This window comes from Aquarana catesbeiana, linkage group LG04, assembly GCF_042186555.1.
Source record: "Aquarana catesbeiana isolate 2022-GZ linkage group LG04, ASM4218655v1, whole genome shotgun sequence".
Lineage (NCBI taxonomy): Eukaryota > Metazoa > Chordata > Amphibia > Anura > Ranidae > Aquarana > Aquarana catesbeiana.
Genome location: NC_133327.1, coordinates 652,272,179 through 652,289,028, shown reverse-complemented (window position 1 = coordinate 652,289,028; position 16,850 = coordinate 652,272,179). Strand labels below are relative to the sequence as shown.

The 16,850-nt window shown below is 41.5% G+C and overlaps 1 protein-coding gene across 1 annotated transcript in view; it reads right to left on the bottom strand.

The window, feature by feature from the left end:
• Positions 1-8,336: 8,336 nt before the first annotated feature.
• The window catches only part of DYNC2LI1 (dynein cytoplasmic 2 light intermediate chain 1), a 74,364-nt gene continuing 65,850 nt past the window's right edge, over positions 8,337-16,850 (bottom strand). Inside the window, exon 13 of the mRNA XM_073628464.1 lies at positions 8,337-11,797. Coding sequence (XP_073484565.1) covers positions 11,729-11,797 — 69 coding nt within the window. The 3' untranslated portion in view covers positions 8,337-11,728. The remainder of the gene's footprint in view (positions 11,798-16,850) is intronic.

Sequence of the window (16,850 nt, the reverse complement as noted above, 5' to 3'; positions counted from 1 at the left end):
GTAGATAAATAGTACAATTTTTATTCTAGAATTCATCCTGTTTATAATGAAGCTAAAATTATGGATCTAGCACAAAATCGCTGCAAAGATGTTTGTTAATGAAATAAAGGCATTTTTTTTCAGTCATTTTGCATATTTTTAAATGCGACTCTTAAACTTTAACAAAATTAATAAAAAATGAAAAAATGTGAAAACATAATTGTTTTAAAAAAAATAGAAAATTAAATATTAGCAGAAAAATAATAGCTAAAGCAACAAGAAGGAGGTTATGTTAAATAAGAATACATTTTATTTAAAAAAAAAAAAAACATTTCTTCTACTTGTAAATTAGCTTTTTATACATTATTTATTTAGATCGAAATGAGACAGGGTCAACCACTATGTAGTAGAGACAATAGCAAATCTCAAAAAAAAAAAATATATATAATAATAATAATAATAAATATATATATATATATATATATATATATATATATATATATATATATATATATATACATACACACACACACACACACACAGTAGCTCACAAAAGTGAGTACACCCCCTCACATTTTTGTAAATATTTTATTATATCTTTTCATGTGACAACACTGAAGAAATGACACTTTACTACAATGCCAAGTAGTGAGTGTACAGCTTGTATAACAGTGTAAATTTGCTGTCCCCTCAAAATAACTCAACACACAGCCCACACAGCCATTAATATCTAAACCGCTGGCAACAAAAGTGAGTACACCCCTTAAGTAAAAATGTCCAAATTGGGCTCAATTAGCCATATTCCCTACCCGGTGTCATGTGACTTGTTACTTTACACTTTTGTGGGGCGTCTGCTCCCCCTCTCAGGTTTCCTTAGCTAAGTCTAAGAGTCCCCGAGGGTGTCTCCCATAAAGCAACTCAAATTGAGTGTACCCCGTAGAGGACTGGGGTACCTCCCTGATTGCAAACATCAAGTATGGAATCAGGAAGTCCTAGTTTTTCCCATGCTTGTCAACAACCATTTTTAACATACTTTTTAATGTTTTATTAAAGAGTTCCACCAAGCCATCAGTTTGAGGGTGGTACACAGAGGTTCGCAACTGTGTCACCTTAAATAACTTGCACAACTCCCTAGTTACTCGTGACATAAATGGGGTGCCCTAGTCTGTGAGGACTTCCTTAGGGATCCCAACATGACTGAACACCATGAACAGCTCTTTGGTAATGTTCTTAGCAGATACAGTGCGTAAGGGAACTGCCTCGGGGTAATGGGTAGTGTAATCCATGATTACAATAATATGCTGATGACCCCAGGCAGACTTGGGGAGTGGGCCCACAAGGTCCATGGCGATCCTCTCAAAGGGTACTTCAATAATGGGCAAGGGCACTAAAGGACTTCAGAAGTGGGGCTGATATTTTACACACAGGACAGGATTGACAATAATTCTCAATATCTTTCTGTATCCCGGGCCAATAAAACCTGCCCTTTCCGTGGTTTTCTCAGCCCCTAAATGACCTCCTAGCAAGTGCCCATAAGCAAGTTCCAACACCACCCATCTGTATGGCTTAGGGACCACCAACTGTTCAACAATTTCATCATTCTTTTTACATACACGATACAGTAAACCCTCATTGCTGATGAAATAAGGAAAACGGGGCCTGTCCCCTGGTTCAACAGGTACATCATTAATCACTACTACATTTTTCCAGGCCCTGGCAAGGGTAGGGTCTTTTCTCTGCTTGGTACCAAAGTTTTCCTTGCACATTAAGGTCAGCAAACTCTAATGTAGCCTCAGAGTCAGCAGATGGCTGTCCACCTTCACTGGTTGTGGGGACTTCCTCAGACTCCTCCAGTTCTCCTGCCATAACTGAGAAAGAAAGACCAGGGTAACCCTGAGAGAAGTCTCCTGAACCCACATTGTCAGTGCTGACCAGGAGTTCTGGCTCTGCTACTGAGTCAGTTACTGTGACTGAGTCGGGCCGATTCCAGAGTTCGCAAATCTTAGGGAAGTCCCTACCAATGATGGCTTCATGCAACAAGTGGGGCACAAGTCCGACCGGATGGGTCACTGTACCTAAGTCTGTTTTACAGTTAACAGTGGCTGTTGGATACTCCTGGGTATCCCCATGTACCAGTGGCGGTTGGTGCTCCAAATTTTTGGGGGGGGGCGCAAACAAACTGAAAAAAAACAAAACATCAATTGCAGCCTCACTGTACCATCAAATGCAGCCACTGTGCCATCAAATGCCACCACTGTGCCCATCAAATGCTGCCACTGTGCCCATCAAATGCCACCACTGTGCCCAAACACAGCCACTGTGCCCATCAAACGCAGCCACTGTGCCCATCAAATGCTGCCACTGTGCCCACCCCGCCCACCATCTGCCCGGCACTTACCCTGTCTCGGTGGGGCAGTGGGTGACAGCGGTGACCGGTTTCCTCCATGTCCTCGATGTCTTCTCACGTCCTCTCTTTTGATTGGATGCCTGATAGGCGTCCAATCACAGCTCCTGTTGTTTCAGCCAATCAGGTGATGGGTAACTGGTTGCCTGGGGAGACCATGGCTTTGGGTGGAAAGTCTGTTCGGCTGTAGGGGTGATGACCAGGCTCTCTGCAGCAAAGTATTTCTCCATGAGCTCCAGCAGGTTGTTTGCTGACTTGGGGTCTCCTTGACTCACCGGCTTCTGCAGGGGAACTGGTAGTGACCTCAGGAATCGGTCCATGACCACATGCTCCACTATTTGACCCAGACAGGGACTCCGGCTGTAGCCATTTCTGCACCAGGTGGATTAGGTCGAACATCTGTGATCTTGGGGGCCTCCCGTCTTGGAAGAACCAGCTGTGGACCTGCTGTGCTCGAACTGCCAAGGTGACAGAGTCATGCCAAGATTTCCTGCTTGACCCTATCATAGTCTTCTGCTTCTGCCGACTCCAGATCAAAGTAGGCCTTCTGTAAATCTCCAGAAAGCAAGGGGGTGACCAGTCCTGCCCACTGGGTTTTAGGCCAACCTTCCCTCTCAGCAGTGCATTCAAACGTTAGCAGAAAGGCCTCTAGATTAGGGAACCTCAAACTACGGCCCTCCAGCTGTTGCAGAACTACACATCCCACGAGGCATTGTAAAACTCTGACTTTCACAGACATGACTAGGCATGATGAGAATTGTAGTTCCTGAACAACTGGAGGGCCATAGTTTGAAGACCCCTGCTCTAGATCATCATTTGCAGTCATCTTGGAAAGAAATCGACCCACATGTATGACTAAGGGCTTGTTTCCAACATCATCAATTTTAGCAGGTGACCACTGTTCTAGCGTCAGCACTACCTTAGTCAGGGTTCGCTTCAGTGGCTAGCTATTCAAACAGCCTCTGTGATTGCTCCGGTAAAATAGTGTTAGTTTGCTGCAGCATTGGATAACACCATTTGTTTGAGGATTTCCTCAATGTTTAGTCACTTTAGGTACTGACCCTTTAAGTAGTAACTTACTACTACTGGTCGCAGCCTCCACCATATGTAACCTGGGGGACAGGTAGTAGGTACAAGTCACCCAGGGATGAGCAGTCTTTCAGGCACAGATACCAAATCCAGTGAGGTAGTGACAAACAGTGCAGTGTTTATTTGTGATATATACAAGTCTATATACAGGTGCTGTACAGGGTTCCAGAAAAACAAATAGGAACAAAAACCTAGCCATGTCTCGGCACTAACTATACAATATTTACAGGTCCTAACTACCAGGCCGAGCAAGCCTACAGCTTGTCAGCTTCCACATAAACAGCTTAATAACTTTTACCAACCTTTTGCTCTCCTAGACAGACATTGTCTGAGGTTCCCAGGCCAAGAGCACTGGCTGGCTGTCCCAGGTGAGATTTAATTGGCCTGGGGGAGAGGACCAAGATCCGAACTGGACCATGGATCAGAGATCCCTGATAGTGTATGAGAGGAGCCTGGGAGACGTATAAACCCCAAACAGGACTTTTCCCGGCTCTCTCTGGGACGCTCTGCTACAATATATATATATATATATACACACACACACACACAGTTGTGCTCATAAGTTTACATACCTTGGCAGAATTTATGATTTCTTGGCCATTTTTCAGAGTATGAATGAGAACACAAAAACTTTTCTTTCACTCATAGTTAGCATTTGGCTGAAGCCATTTATTATCAATCAACTGTGTTTACTCTTTTTAAATCATAATGACATAACTACCCAAATGACCTGATCAAAAGTTTACATACCCTGGTGATTTTGGCCTGATAAAATATGTACAAGTTAACACAAAGGGGTTTGAATAGCTATTAAAGGTAACCATTATCACCTGTGATCTGTTTGCTTGCAATTAGTGTGTGTGTGTGTGTATTAAAGGTCAATGAGTTTCTGGACTCCTGACAGACCCTTGCATCTTTCATCCAGTGCTGCACTGACGTTTCTGGATTCTGAGTCATGGGGAAAGCAAAAGAATTGTCAAAGGATCTGCGGGAAAAGGTAGTGGAACTGTATAAAACAGGAAAGGAATATAAAAAGATATCCAAGGAATTGAGAATGCCAATCAGTAGTGTTCAAACTCTAATCAAGAAGTGGAAAATTAGGGGTTCTGTTGAAACCAAACCACGGTCAGGTGGACCTACTAAAGCTTCAGACACAACTGCCAGGAAAAATTTTCGGGATGCAAAGAGAAACCCACAAATAACTTCAGGTGAAATACAGGACTCTGAAAACATGTAGTGTGTCTGTTTCAAGATGCACAATAAGGAGGCACTTGAAGAAAGATGGGAGGCATGGTCGAGTCACCAGAAGAAAGCCATTATTACGCAAATGCCACAAAGTATTCCGCTTACAATATGCCAAACAGCACAGAGACAAGGCTCATACCTTCTGGCACAAAGTCAAATGGAGCGATGAGACCAAAATTGAGCTTTTTGGCCACAACCATAAATACTACATTTGGAGAGGAGTCAACAAGGCCTATGATGAAAGGTACACCATTCCTACTGTGAAACACGGAGGTGGATTGCTGATGTTTTGGGGATGTGTAAGCTACAAAGGCACAGGGAATTTGGTCAAAATTGATGGCAAGATGAATGCAGTATGTTATTAAAAAAAAAACGGAGGAACATTTGCATTCATCAGCCAGGAAGCTGTGCATGGGACGTGCATGGACATTCAACGTGACAATGATCCAAAACACAAGGCCAAGTTGACCTGTCACTGGCTACAGCAGAATAAAGTGAAGGTTCTGACCTCAATATCATTGAGCCACTCTGGGAAATCTCAAACGGGCAGTTCATGCAAGACAGCCCAATAATTTACAGGAACTGGAGGCTTTTTGCCAAGAGGAATGGGCAGTTTTACCATCTGAGAAGATAAAGAGCCTCATCCACAAATACTACAAAAGACTTCATTGATGTTAAAGGGGGCAATACACGGTATTAAGAACTGGGGTATGTAAACTTTTGATCAGGGTCATTTGGATAGTTTGTGTTGTCATTATGATTTAAAAAGAGTAAACACAGTTTATTGATAATAAATGGGTTCAGCCAAACACTAACCATGAGTGAAAGACATTTTTTTGTGTTATCATTCATATTCTCTGAAAAATGGCCAAGAAATCATACATTCTGCCAGGGTATGTAAACTTATGAGCACAACTGTATATATAAACAATTGTTTACTTAATTATACAGAATAAACTTGCAGTATGCAGAGGATTCCATATAACATGAATAAAGAAAAAGAAAAGGAAAATTTGTATAGATGTTCTTCCGGTCTCGGGTTCGTAAGGTTGCATTACCTGACAATATATGCAGATTGAAGCTCACCCCCTTTGGCCTGCAGAGGATTGAAACATAATAAAAACAAAGTAACATGAATGTTAGATTGTATCTAAGATTTCTAAATCTGATCAGCCCTATGGAATAGATGGCTAGGTGACATACCGGATCTGGATGGAGATGGTCAGATATCTGGGACTTCCCCTTTAGGCCAGGTTGATACTGCTCCAACACGGAAGTCGGAAGACTTCCATTCTGACTAGCTTGTCAGGCTACAATATACTACAGAAAAATGGCAGCTAATCGCACACAGTATGCCGACTTACTGTAACCAAAACTAAAACCAGGTAATGTAAGATGGCTTCCACTCATTCTATGCTAGAAAATCTATCATTCTTAAATGGAAGGCCACTGCGGCTGTTTGGGACATTTTGCTGGACCACTGCCACTGCTTGAACCACTCATTTTTTGGATTAGTCTAATTCGATTAGGTAGAGGTGGGTGCACCGACAACACATGTTATATATGTATTCCTTACATATGACTTGCAGGTTTATACTTTTGCCATTTTTGTTACTCCTTTTTTTTACCTGCCCTGATATTACCCGTGTCTCCCTAGGGCATTTTCTGTGTTCCATGCTTCATTCTACCATTGTAATTTTTTTGGAGGGGTTTATTAGTTCTGATTGTATAAGTTGAGCTGAGGTATGCCCCTGAGGCTCTGTGTTGTACTATAAACATAAAACTGAATAAAGAGAACTTCCAAAAAAAAAGAAAAAAAAAAAAAAGGATGACTTCTGCTGTGCTCTCCTGCAGGAGAGGTCCCTCAGATGCGTTTTGCCACCTAGTGTGCTTAATTGTTAAGGCCATGCTCAGGCCCACTGGTTGAACAAAAAAAAAAAAAACTGACTCATCTTTTCATTTTCGCAAGGATACCAGCCTTGTTTGTCCTTAAATTTTTTTATATACCGTTATATATATATTGCATCTCTACCTATAAGGTTTATTCACGGACAAATCAGCTCTTATGCCTTGCTCTTTGGGCTGTATGCTTGGATGCCTTTGTTCTAATTCAATATATACTGTAGTAGGAAGTTCTATGTTGTCACGGCTAGTAGCTTTTGGAACTTTACTGCCATGGGCGCCGAACCTTGAACATGTATACCTTCCTGATTAGGTCTTGATCACCATACAATAACCATCTAACTGTTGACTGTATGTGTTGGACTGAATAATATTAAAATCCTTTGTAAAAGAAAAAAAATGATATACCATATGTATTACTTCCATAGGTCTATAGCAGAAATGTAAAAATTGTCCTCATCTATAAGGGGTGTACAGGTGTGAGAGCTGAAGTGGTCAATTGCTATGTTTTTATTTTGTTTTCAATCATGCAATACAGGATCAATAAAAGTATCTCAAATCACAACAATCTTGCTGTACATTGTTGTTTGTTCTTACAAAATCATATAGCGGGCATCACTAAATGGCGGACCGCAGTTCTAGGAAGGGTTCTGGTCGTCCTAAATGTCTTCCATTTAAGGATTATGGAGGCCACTGTGCTCTTAGGAACCTTAAGTGCAGCAGAAATTTTTTTGTAACCTTGGCCAGATCTGTGCCTTGCCACAGTTCTGTCTCTGAGCTCTTCAGGCAGTTCCTGTGACCTCATGATTCTCATTTGCTCTGACATGCATTGTGAGCTGTAAGGTCTTATATAGACAGGTGTGTGGCTTTCCTAATCAAGTCCAATCAGTATAATCAAACACAGCTGGACTCAAACGAAGTTGTAGAACCATCTCAAGGATGATCAGAAGAAGAGTTAAATATATGAGTGTCACAGCAAAGGGTCTGAATACTTAGGACCATGTGATATTTCAGTTTTTCTTTTTTAATAAATCTGCAAAAATGTCAACAATTCTGTGTTTTTCTGTCAATATGGGGTGCTGTGTGTACATTAATGAGGAAAAAAATGAACTTAAATGACTTTAGCAAATGGCTGCAATTTAACAAAGAGTGAAAAATTTAGGGGGTCTGAATACTTTCCGTCCCCACTGTATAGTGTTCAAACAATTTAAACTAATGATAACGGACAAATAGAAAAAGAAGTCCTTGGTGGTCCAAAGAAAGGGAGTATTTAGATGAATATCCACCAAATGCACCTCCACTGTGATAATTAATAGGATGTATCCTTACCAGGCATTATACTATGATCCAGCTCTCAAAATGAATCCGAGGCTGGGTTCACACTATTGCAAATTGGATGCTGGTTTCCCTGCATCCACTTGCATGTCAGGAGATTGTGACCGACTCCCAATGGAGCCGTCTCGCACATCTCTGGAGCGGCTCCGAATTGCACAAGTGTCCTGTGCCTCTTCTGGTCCATTTCAGGTCTGAATTCAGCTAAAAATTGAGACTGAAATCGGACCTGAAACAGGGACCAGGGATGCACCAGACCCCTGCTGTGAGCAGCTCCGTACTGCAATGTGAACCCAACCTCAGTAGTTGTAAGGTATTATAGCTGATCAGACAGACCCCTAATAATTCTAAGATGTGACCAATAAGGAAGAGAAAGGGGTCCACATAGTGTAAAACCATAAAACACTTTATTTTGAAAAAAGGTAATTAAACACTTACATCAATCTATTAAAATATCGTCATTAAAACAGTAATTTCCCAGGATGAAATCCACTTGTATACAAGCTCAGATAGCGTGGTTACTTCCGACATACATGTTTCGACAGATGTGACAACATCGGTGGCATGAATGGAAGCTACAGCACGGTTGGCCAGTTCTGAGAGGGCGTCATATGACGTCCTCCCGTGACCGCGTGCCCCCCACCCCCCCGCATGCCCACTACTTCGGACACAGCTGATTACAGCTAGGGGTAAAGAGACCATAAAGAGAACATTTTTTACAAACAAATATGTGAAAAGTGTGGCGTGCATTTGTATTCAGCCCCCCTGAGTCAATACTTTGTAGAACCACCTTTCGCTGCAATTACAGCTGCAAGTCTTTTTGGGGATGTCTCTACCAGCTTTGCACATCTAGAGAGGGACATTTTTGCCCATTCTTCTTTGCAAAATAGCTCAAGCTCTGTCAGATTGGATGGAGAGCAATTTTCAAGTCTTGCTAAAGCCTCGTGCACACGATCAGATTTTCAGACAACCGTTCGTACGTTTTTTGTTGCATGCTAGTCTCATGTCGAAAGTGAAGAAATTACTAACCATATGAAAATTCTCATACGACAGAACTCAACTTCAGAAGTGACCTAATGTGTCGAATAGTTTTGTTTTTTCTTTTTGTTTTTTTTTGTCAAGAAATTTTTATTGTCTCAGAGAAAGACAGAATTACTCGATTGTTAGAGTAACCGACATATTTACATACATTAATTGACATGTGAAAAAGCAGTTGTGCAAGTGCATTAAACGTTAAACACAAATGTTTAAACAGGAGAGTAGTGGTCAAGATTAATTTTATGCAGAGATAGTTCATAAAAATAAGTGCCAAAGACAGGCTTAGACACGTAGAAGGACGGTTACACTGTTTGTGATTGAAAGAAAATGACTATAAAGGCAGTCAAGGTATAAGAGGTAAGGGAAGAGGGGGGGAATAGCAAAGATGGGAGAGGAGAGGAAGTGAGTCTGGTTATGGGGAAGATATACGTTCCTCTATAGCGGATTCTGGTTCACTTACATGAGGGCTAGCCCTTGGGACGGAAGAGAAAGGTGGGGGGGGGTTTCCCATGGACGGTAGTGCGGTTCAGTTTCGGTAGCTGATGTTGTTGGTCCAAATAAAATAAATAATAAAAAAGTAACTAAATTAAATGGGGAAAGAAAAATATACTTACCAAGGTAACAGGTGGGTATTGTCAAAATCCAAAAGGTAAATAATGCTTCACCCACGGTTGCCATACTTTCTCAAATGTACATATCTGGTCATTCTCAATAGCTGACATTTTAGCGAATATGAGGGCCCTATTCATTCTATGTTTGGCCCCAGCCATGACCAAGGTCTGAGATTTCCAAGCCCTAGCATGGTCTGCTTGGCCGCCGTGGACAAGTGTAGAAATAATTTGAATTGGGAATGAGTCAATTCGGCTGGTTTTAGGTTTAAGAGAGTTGTTGCAGGATCTGGTCGCAGATTGGTTTCTAGTGCTTTCTAGAGCGATCGGGAATTGCCACCACACATGTAAGTGAGTGCCAGGATCAGAGCAGCCTCAGAAACAAGATTCAGAATAGGATGGGGACAAATTTTGCGATTCTAGCTGGCACAAGGTATCAATGTGAGAGGACCTTATAATTAGTTTTTAAAGCAGAGATATTAGGGGAGGCTGATTTAGTGGCCATCCAGATACCAGAGTGTTGAATGGTTTTGTATGTATTCTTGTGTTTCTGAGCATGCGTAGTCTTGCTCTTACGATTTTTTTCAGACGAAAACCATACTGATTAAACAGAAATCGGACATTGAGTTAACGTACAACAAAAATTGTATAGTCTGCATCCAGCTTTTGTCGGATCAGCTGTCGAAAAGCACCATACTAACAATCCGAAAATCGGCAGATTGTTCGGACAAAATTTTACTTCTGATCGTGTTTATGGGCCTTAACACATGAATATACTTTGATCTAAACCATTTCATTGTAGCTCTGGCTGTATGTTTAGGGTCGTTGTCCTGCTGGAAGGTGAACCTCCGCCCCAGTCTCAAGTCTTTTGCAGACTCGAACAGGTTTTCTTCTAAGATTACCCTATATTTGGCTCCAGTCATCTTCCCATCAACTCTGACCAGCTTCCCTGTCCCTGCTAAAGAAACGCATCCCCACAACTTGATGCTGCCAACACCATGTTTCACAGTGGGGATGGTGTGTCCAGGGTGATGTGAAGTGTTAGTTTTTTGCCACATATAGTGTTTTGCTTTTAGGACAAAAAGTTCAATTTTGGTCTCATCTGACAGAAAACCTTCTTCCACATGTTTGCTGTGTCCCCCACATAGCTTCTCGCAAACTGCAAACAGGACTTCTTATGGCTTTCTTCTTGCCACTCTTCCATAAAATCCAGATTTGTGGAGTGCACGAGTGACAGATTCTCACCTGAGCTGTGGATCTCCACAGCTCCTCCAGAGTTACCATGGGCCTCTTGGTTGCTCTTCTGATTAATGCTCTCCTTGCTTGGCCTGTTAGTTTAGATGGACGACCATATCTTGGTAGGATTGCAGTTGTGCCATATTCTTTCCATTATCGGATGATGGATTGAACAGTGCTCCGTGAGATGTTCAAAGCTAATGATTTTTTTAATTTTCTAACCTAACCCTGCTTGAAACTTCGACAACTTTATCCCTTACCTGTCTGGTGTGTTCCTTGGCCTTCATGATGCTGTTTGTTCACTAAGGTTCTCTAACAAACCTCTGAGGGCTTCACAGAACAGCAGTATTTATACCGAAATTAAATTACACACAGGTGGACTCTATTTTCTAATTAGGTAACTTCTGAAGGCAATTGGTTCCACTAGATTTTAGTTAGGGATATCAGAGTAAAGGGGGCTGAATACAAATGCACGCCACACTTTTCACATATTTATTTGTAAAAAAATTTAAAAACCATTTATCATTTTCCTTCTACTTCACAATTATGTGCCACTTTGTGCAAGTCTATCACATAAAATCCCTATAAAATACATTTACGTTTTTAGTTTAGTAACGACAAAATGTGGAAAATTTCAAGGGGTATGAATAATTTTTCAAGGCACTGTATACTAACATACTCCAACTGAACTTGTCACAATACTTTTTGTTATATGTAATTAATTGCTATGGGCAACAAACTCATTTTTTTATACTTCAGTTTTTGAGTATCCTTGGGGCTTGAATTGAAACACATGAATAGATCATAACTGATACAGAAGAATTTATTGTACACATATACAGTATATGAAACAAACATTTCTTACAGATATGATTAAAAAAAAAGTCCATATCTATCATGTATGAGATCCAAGTGACATCGCCTTCCAGGACTTGTCAGCATTTCTTTTGTATTGTTCAAGCTCCTTCAAGGAAAAAAGGAAGAAAGTTTAAGATATGTTTTCTTAATAAGGATAAAACCTAATCAGGAAAGACTGAATATGTACAGAAAAAAAAACTGTAATAAAAACAATATGAAATAAAAGAATATGAAAGAAAAAAACCGTAACATGTACAGTCTACAAGAAAAAAGGGTAAGGGATGACACGGTTGAAACCTTACAGGATATAAACCTCATATTGAAAATATACTAAAGCATATATATGGTCAAAATGTAAACTGACATATTCACTTCAAATTTTTATTTAAATTATTTCTAGCCTACTCCTATTAATCTGAACGATCTTGAAGTTTGTCAACTTATTTTGTGAAGATCCCCACACATTGACTTCTTCTAATTCTGTGACCCGTAGTCACTATGTCCTGTGAGTAGGTACTGCTGTGTCACACATTTCACAGAGCCTGCTTCCTGAATTACAGAGGTTCTGAGAGGAGGAGCTCCAGGAGGCGGAGTCAGTACAGGACTCACTGCTTGCACACAGCAAGATACTATTGGATTTGTAGTCCTTAAAAAACTGAACATTAAAAAGCAGAGGAGAAGCTGCAAAGCATACAGGGAGTCCAGGAAGTTGAGGAAAGAGACAGCAGACAGACAGCACTCACAGCATAAAAAGAGATTTTTCAAGTAAGCTTATATTGGATTGTCAAATTTAACTATTTGTATTGTTATTACAAAACTCATGTTATAAAACAATGGTGTATGCTGTGATCACAGTACTCCTTTAACCGTTTTACTGCCACCGCCCCGTAATGCTTACAGCGGTGGCAGCACGGGGTTTTACACACATTCCCGATGGCTGCGTGTACACTCTAATGAAAGTGGCTGCTGGATTGCTTTCTGTGACCCCTGGAATGTGGCCACTCTGGAGCATCCCCCCCCCCCCATGTTTCCCACATGGCTGGCATCGTGGAGGGGAGGGAGACCAGCTTGACATGTTGGGTATTTATTTACTTGGCCTAACCTTATCTTTTATATTTTACCAAAAATTTGGGCAATATCGTGCATTGAACTATCATCATTTTATTCTCCAGGGTGTCTGCTTTCATAAAATATGTAACGTTTGGGGGTTTTAACCAATCTTCAGGCTTAAAATTATTTTTTAAACGTGCAAAAATTGGCAGTGAAAAGGTTAAACAAGCCATTTGTGATTTACCTTTTTTAAACGCTGTAGCACATCACTGTAATATACCGTTCTTCTGATAAATTAAGTTTACGGTATTGATATACAGAGTGACACGTCAGCATGACAGCTATAAAAAGAAGGCAACGAGTGCCAAATTCTTAGAGATGTCTGGAAACATAGCCATCTCTGAGCAAAGGGCAGCTGTGCTCTGCCACTAGCACAGATATCTTTATCTCACTATCTAAAGAACAAATATTAGTCCTTTAATTAATTTACACAATAGCTTTCTCATGTAATAATAAATCCACATTTATTTACTCAATCAACAAAACCATTTAAAGTAATGTGACATGTAACATTGGGTTACTGGTTACAAAGGTGATAAAGTGTTTGTAAACCCTAAGAAATAACGTATTTGCTCCCTTTTGCTCTTTAAATATACCAGAAATGCAGACCAATTGGAATCGTTTTGATCCATCCCAGAAGCCCTACAAAAAGAGAAGAGCGGGGATTTCAAATCCCTGGACCGCTACACTGGCTGCATAGGCACCGACAGCTACCTAAGAACCCATGGTGTGTATGTGAGCTGCTCAAGATGCAAGGAAGTGTAGTCCTGGGCCTGCTGCTGTGAGAGCTGTGAGCAAGAAGCCTGCCCATGCTCCAGACAATGGTAGATAAGAGCTGAAGGTCCCGGGAGCCACACATCAGAACAGGACCTGCTGTGTATGAAGTGGCAGTCTCAGCCTGGACTTCCGCCAGACCACGCCCCCAACAAGTTTAACTCCGCCCCGTTGAGCTTACTAATGGGGGTGGAGTCTCCTGTGGATGGGGGCGGTTTATGTGCATCATTGGCCACCACTAAGTGGGTAAGCAACTAAAGGAAATCGAATTGCTAAAAAATAATCTTGACCGGCCAGACTCCAATTTAGTCTGTGTGTAGATAAAGTAAAGTGCAAAAATATGTGGTAGTGTGGCTAAAATATAAATACTTAGCCCCCCACCCCATAAAACACCCACAAGCTTTAATAGTATGGTTCCTAAAGACAAAAAACAAAAAAAAAAAAACAAAAAGGAAGAAATATCCTATAAAATCCTGCTAACACAATAAAGGAAAACTTTAACAAGACACTCTACATACTGAGTACAGAAATTAAAATAAAAAATATAGAATGAAAAATGAAAATTATTTTTATTTTTCATACTTTATTTTTATTTCCATTATCTATTTTCATCACTGTACTTAGTTTGTAGAGCGTCTTGTTATAGTTTTCCTTTAACCTTTATTCTTTTCTAAATGCACATAATATAACTGGATACTAATATTTATAGGTAAGGTTGATCCAGAGAAAAATCCAAATTTCTTCCCCTGCTGGGGCAAATTGGTTCATACTTTGCTGGGTTTTTTGCCTTCCTCTGGATCAACTGTGGGTATAGGATTGTGTATAAAGGATTTATGATTCTTTTTTTTCCCTTTTATTGGTTGAACTAGATGGTCTTCTTTTCAACCAGACTAAGTAACTATTTTTACCCAGAGGATAATTTGCTTATTCACATAATTACATGACAACGGAACATTTTGGCAAATAATAATTAAAATTATAACAGTTACATAGCTATACACAGGTCCTATTCAATTAAAAAAAATAAAGTTAAATATAAAACACACACACACACTAGAGGAAGTAAAAAATAAAATAAAAATATGGGAGCATGGCCCAACCTGTCCCAGTGGGGGGGGGGGGATACAAATTCCCTCCTGATTCCCCAAGAGGCAATATGGGGCATATAAATATTTATTTTATATACAAGGTCTGTTTGGAAAGTATTCAGGCATGTAATATATAAAATAGAGACGTTTATTGAAGAAGATTTAAGAAATATTGTACGAAGGGCAAGGACACCTCAGTCCCCTTGAAAGTAGGCAACGTGGGACCTCACACAGTTCTTCCATTGGGATGACCGGGCCTTCATAGCTGTAGATCCACGATTCATCTCCAGTTATGGCCTTCTTGAGGAAATCTGTATTATTGGTAGCGGTTTGAAGCAAGTCACTAGCAACTGAAGCATAATGCTCCTTCTATGGTAGCAGAAGCCGCATAAAAAATTTTGACAAGACATGTTTCATGCCAAGATCCGGCGTCAAAATCTCAGACACAGTAGTTTTCTGGAATCCTCAGATCAACCTCTAGTTCTCACACTGTCAATTGCCAAGATTTGTTGATAGCAGCCCGAACATGTTCAACATTTTTAGGTGTTCTGCTTGTTGCAGGTCTTCCAGAATGTGGATCACTTTCAACAGATTCTTGACCATCTTTGGAGTGTTTGTGCCACACTTTTATTTGGCTGCACTCATTGCATCCCCAAAAGCCTTCTTAATCATCCGAATAGTTTCCATGGAGGAATGTTCAAGCCTAATGCAAAATGTGATGCATATTCCCTGCTCTACTGGCTCAGTCATTTTGAATGTGACGGCCACACAGTACACATGTTCACTCAACGATGTCTAGTGCTCCCACTGACCAGTACAGTGAAGTTGTCATTGTTCACGCATGCAAATTCCAGCCCACTCGCCTTGGCTGCCAGGTTACATTGATGCTGCGCAAACTCTTGTCGATATGTTAACAGTGGCTGGACTTTTTACAGACCTCGTAATCTCTTTGCTGTATCAGAGTACAATAGACAGGGAGGGAAGCAGGAGCAGCCGGTCCATAAGGGTCGCAGGTGCGCCGCCCCCCAAGTTTGCATGCAGGGCGCTAGACAGTTTTTTTTTCAAGCCACATGATTGGAGCCTGAGGCTTTAATTGGCTTGAAAAAAGGTTGGGCCTCGAACCCCACCCGCTTATGACACTAGCAAATTAATATTCGCTATTGTTTTTCAGCTTCCACTACCAGCCAATAAGGACAGGAGGCGGATTGGGTTGGCGGGAAGCCGTTGAGAGGCTGAGTGCGGGGGGGCCACGGAGGGGTGAGTGCAGGGGGACCGCGGAGGGGTGAGTGCAGGGGTGCCGCGGAGGGGTGAGTGCTGGGGGACCGCGGAGAGGTGAGTGCTGGGGGACCGCGGAGGGGTGAGCGCTTGGGGACCGTGGAGGGGTGAGTGCAGGGGGACCGCGGAGGGGTGAGTGCAAGAGCACCGCGGCGGGGTGAGTTCAGGGGGACCGCGCAGGGGTGAGTGCAGGGGGACCGCAGAGGGGTGAGTGCAGGGGGACCGCAGAGGGGTGAGTGCAGGGGGACCGCAGAGGGGTGAGTGCAGGGGGACCGCAGAGGGGTGAGTGCGGACCTGGGGGGTTTGTTTGCCGTCCCCTCCAGTCTACCACCAGCCGCCACTGGAGGGGAGATCTCCGCAGAGGGAGCACTATATGCAAGAAACACGTAACAAGTTTTTAATCCTTCCTTTCTAAAACTCAATGGAAAACATTTTGACTGTACAAAGGCTTTAACAGTAATACATATACATGTCAAGGGGCACTTCAGCTAAGCTTAGTAAAAGTGAGGCTCAACCACTGTGTGAACAAACCCTAAAAACAGATTTTTTTCTGCCCATGTGCATGAGGCCAAGGGAGAACCACTCTAGGGAGATGGTGCCCATTTTTTCCATGTGTATGGTATCCTGTAGCGATCAGTCAGGAACAGACCAGTCTAACCAGCACACACAGTTTTATAGAACTCAGGAGTGGGGTTCTCTGATTGAACTGCACTGTTTTAAGAGATGATTAAAAAAATGGCATCCATGAGCATCTAACACAGGTAAACTGAAGAGGTAACTGCAGGTTATTGACCTTAAGCTATTATCATGTGTGGAGCTGATAAACACTTTACAACAAACATAGTACTGTATAATATAAGCACAAACTTATCAGCTACATATGCCAAAAGCAAACTTATTGATAAGCAAGAA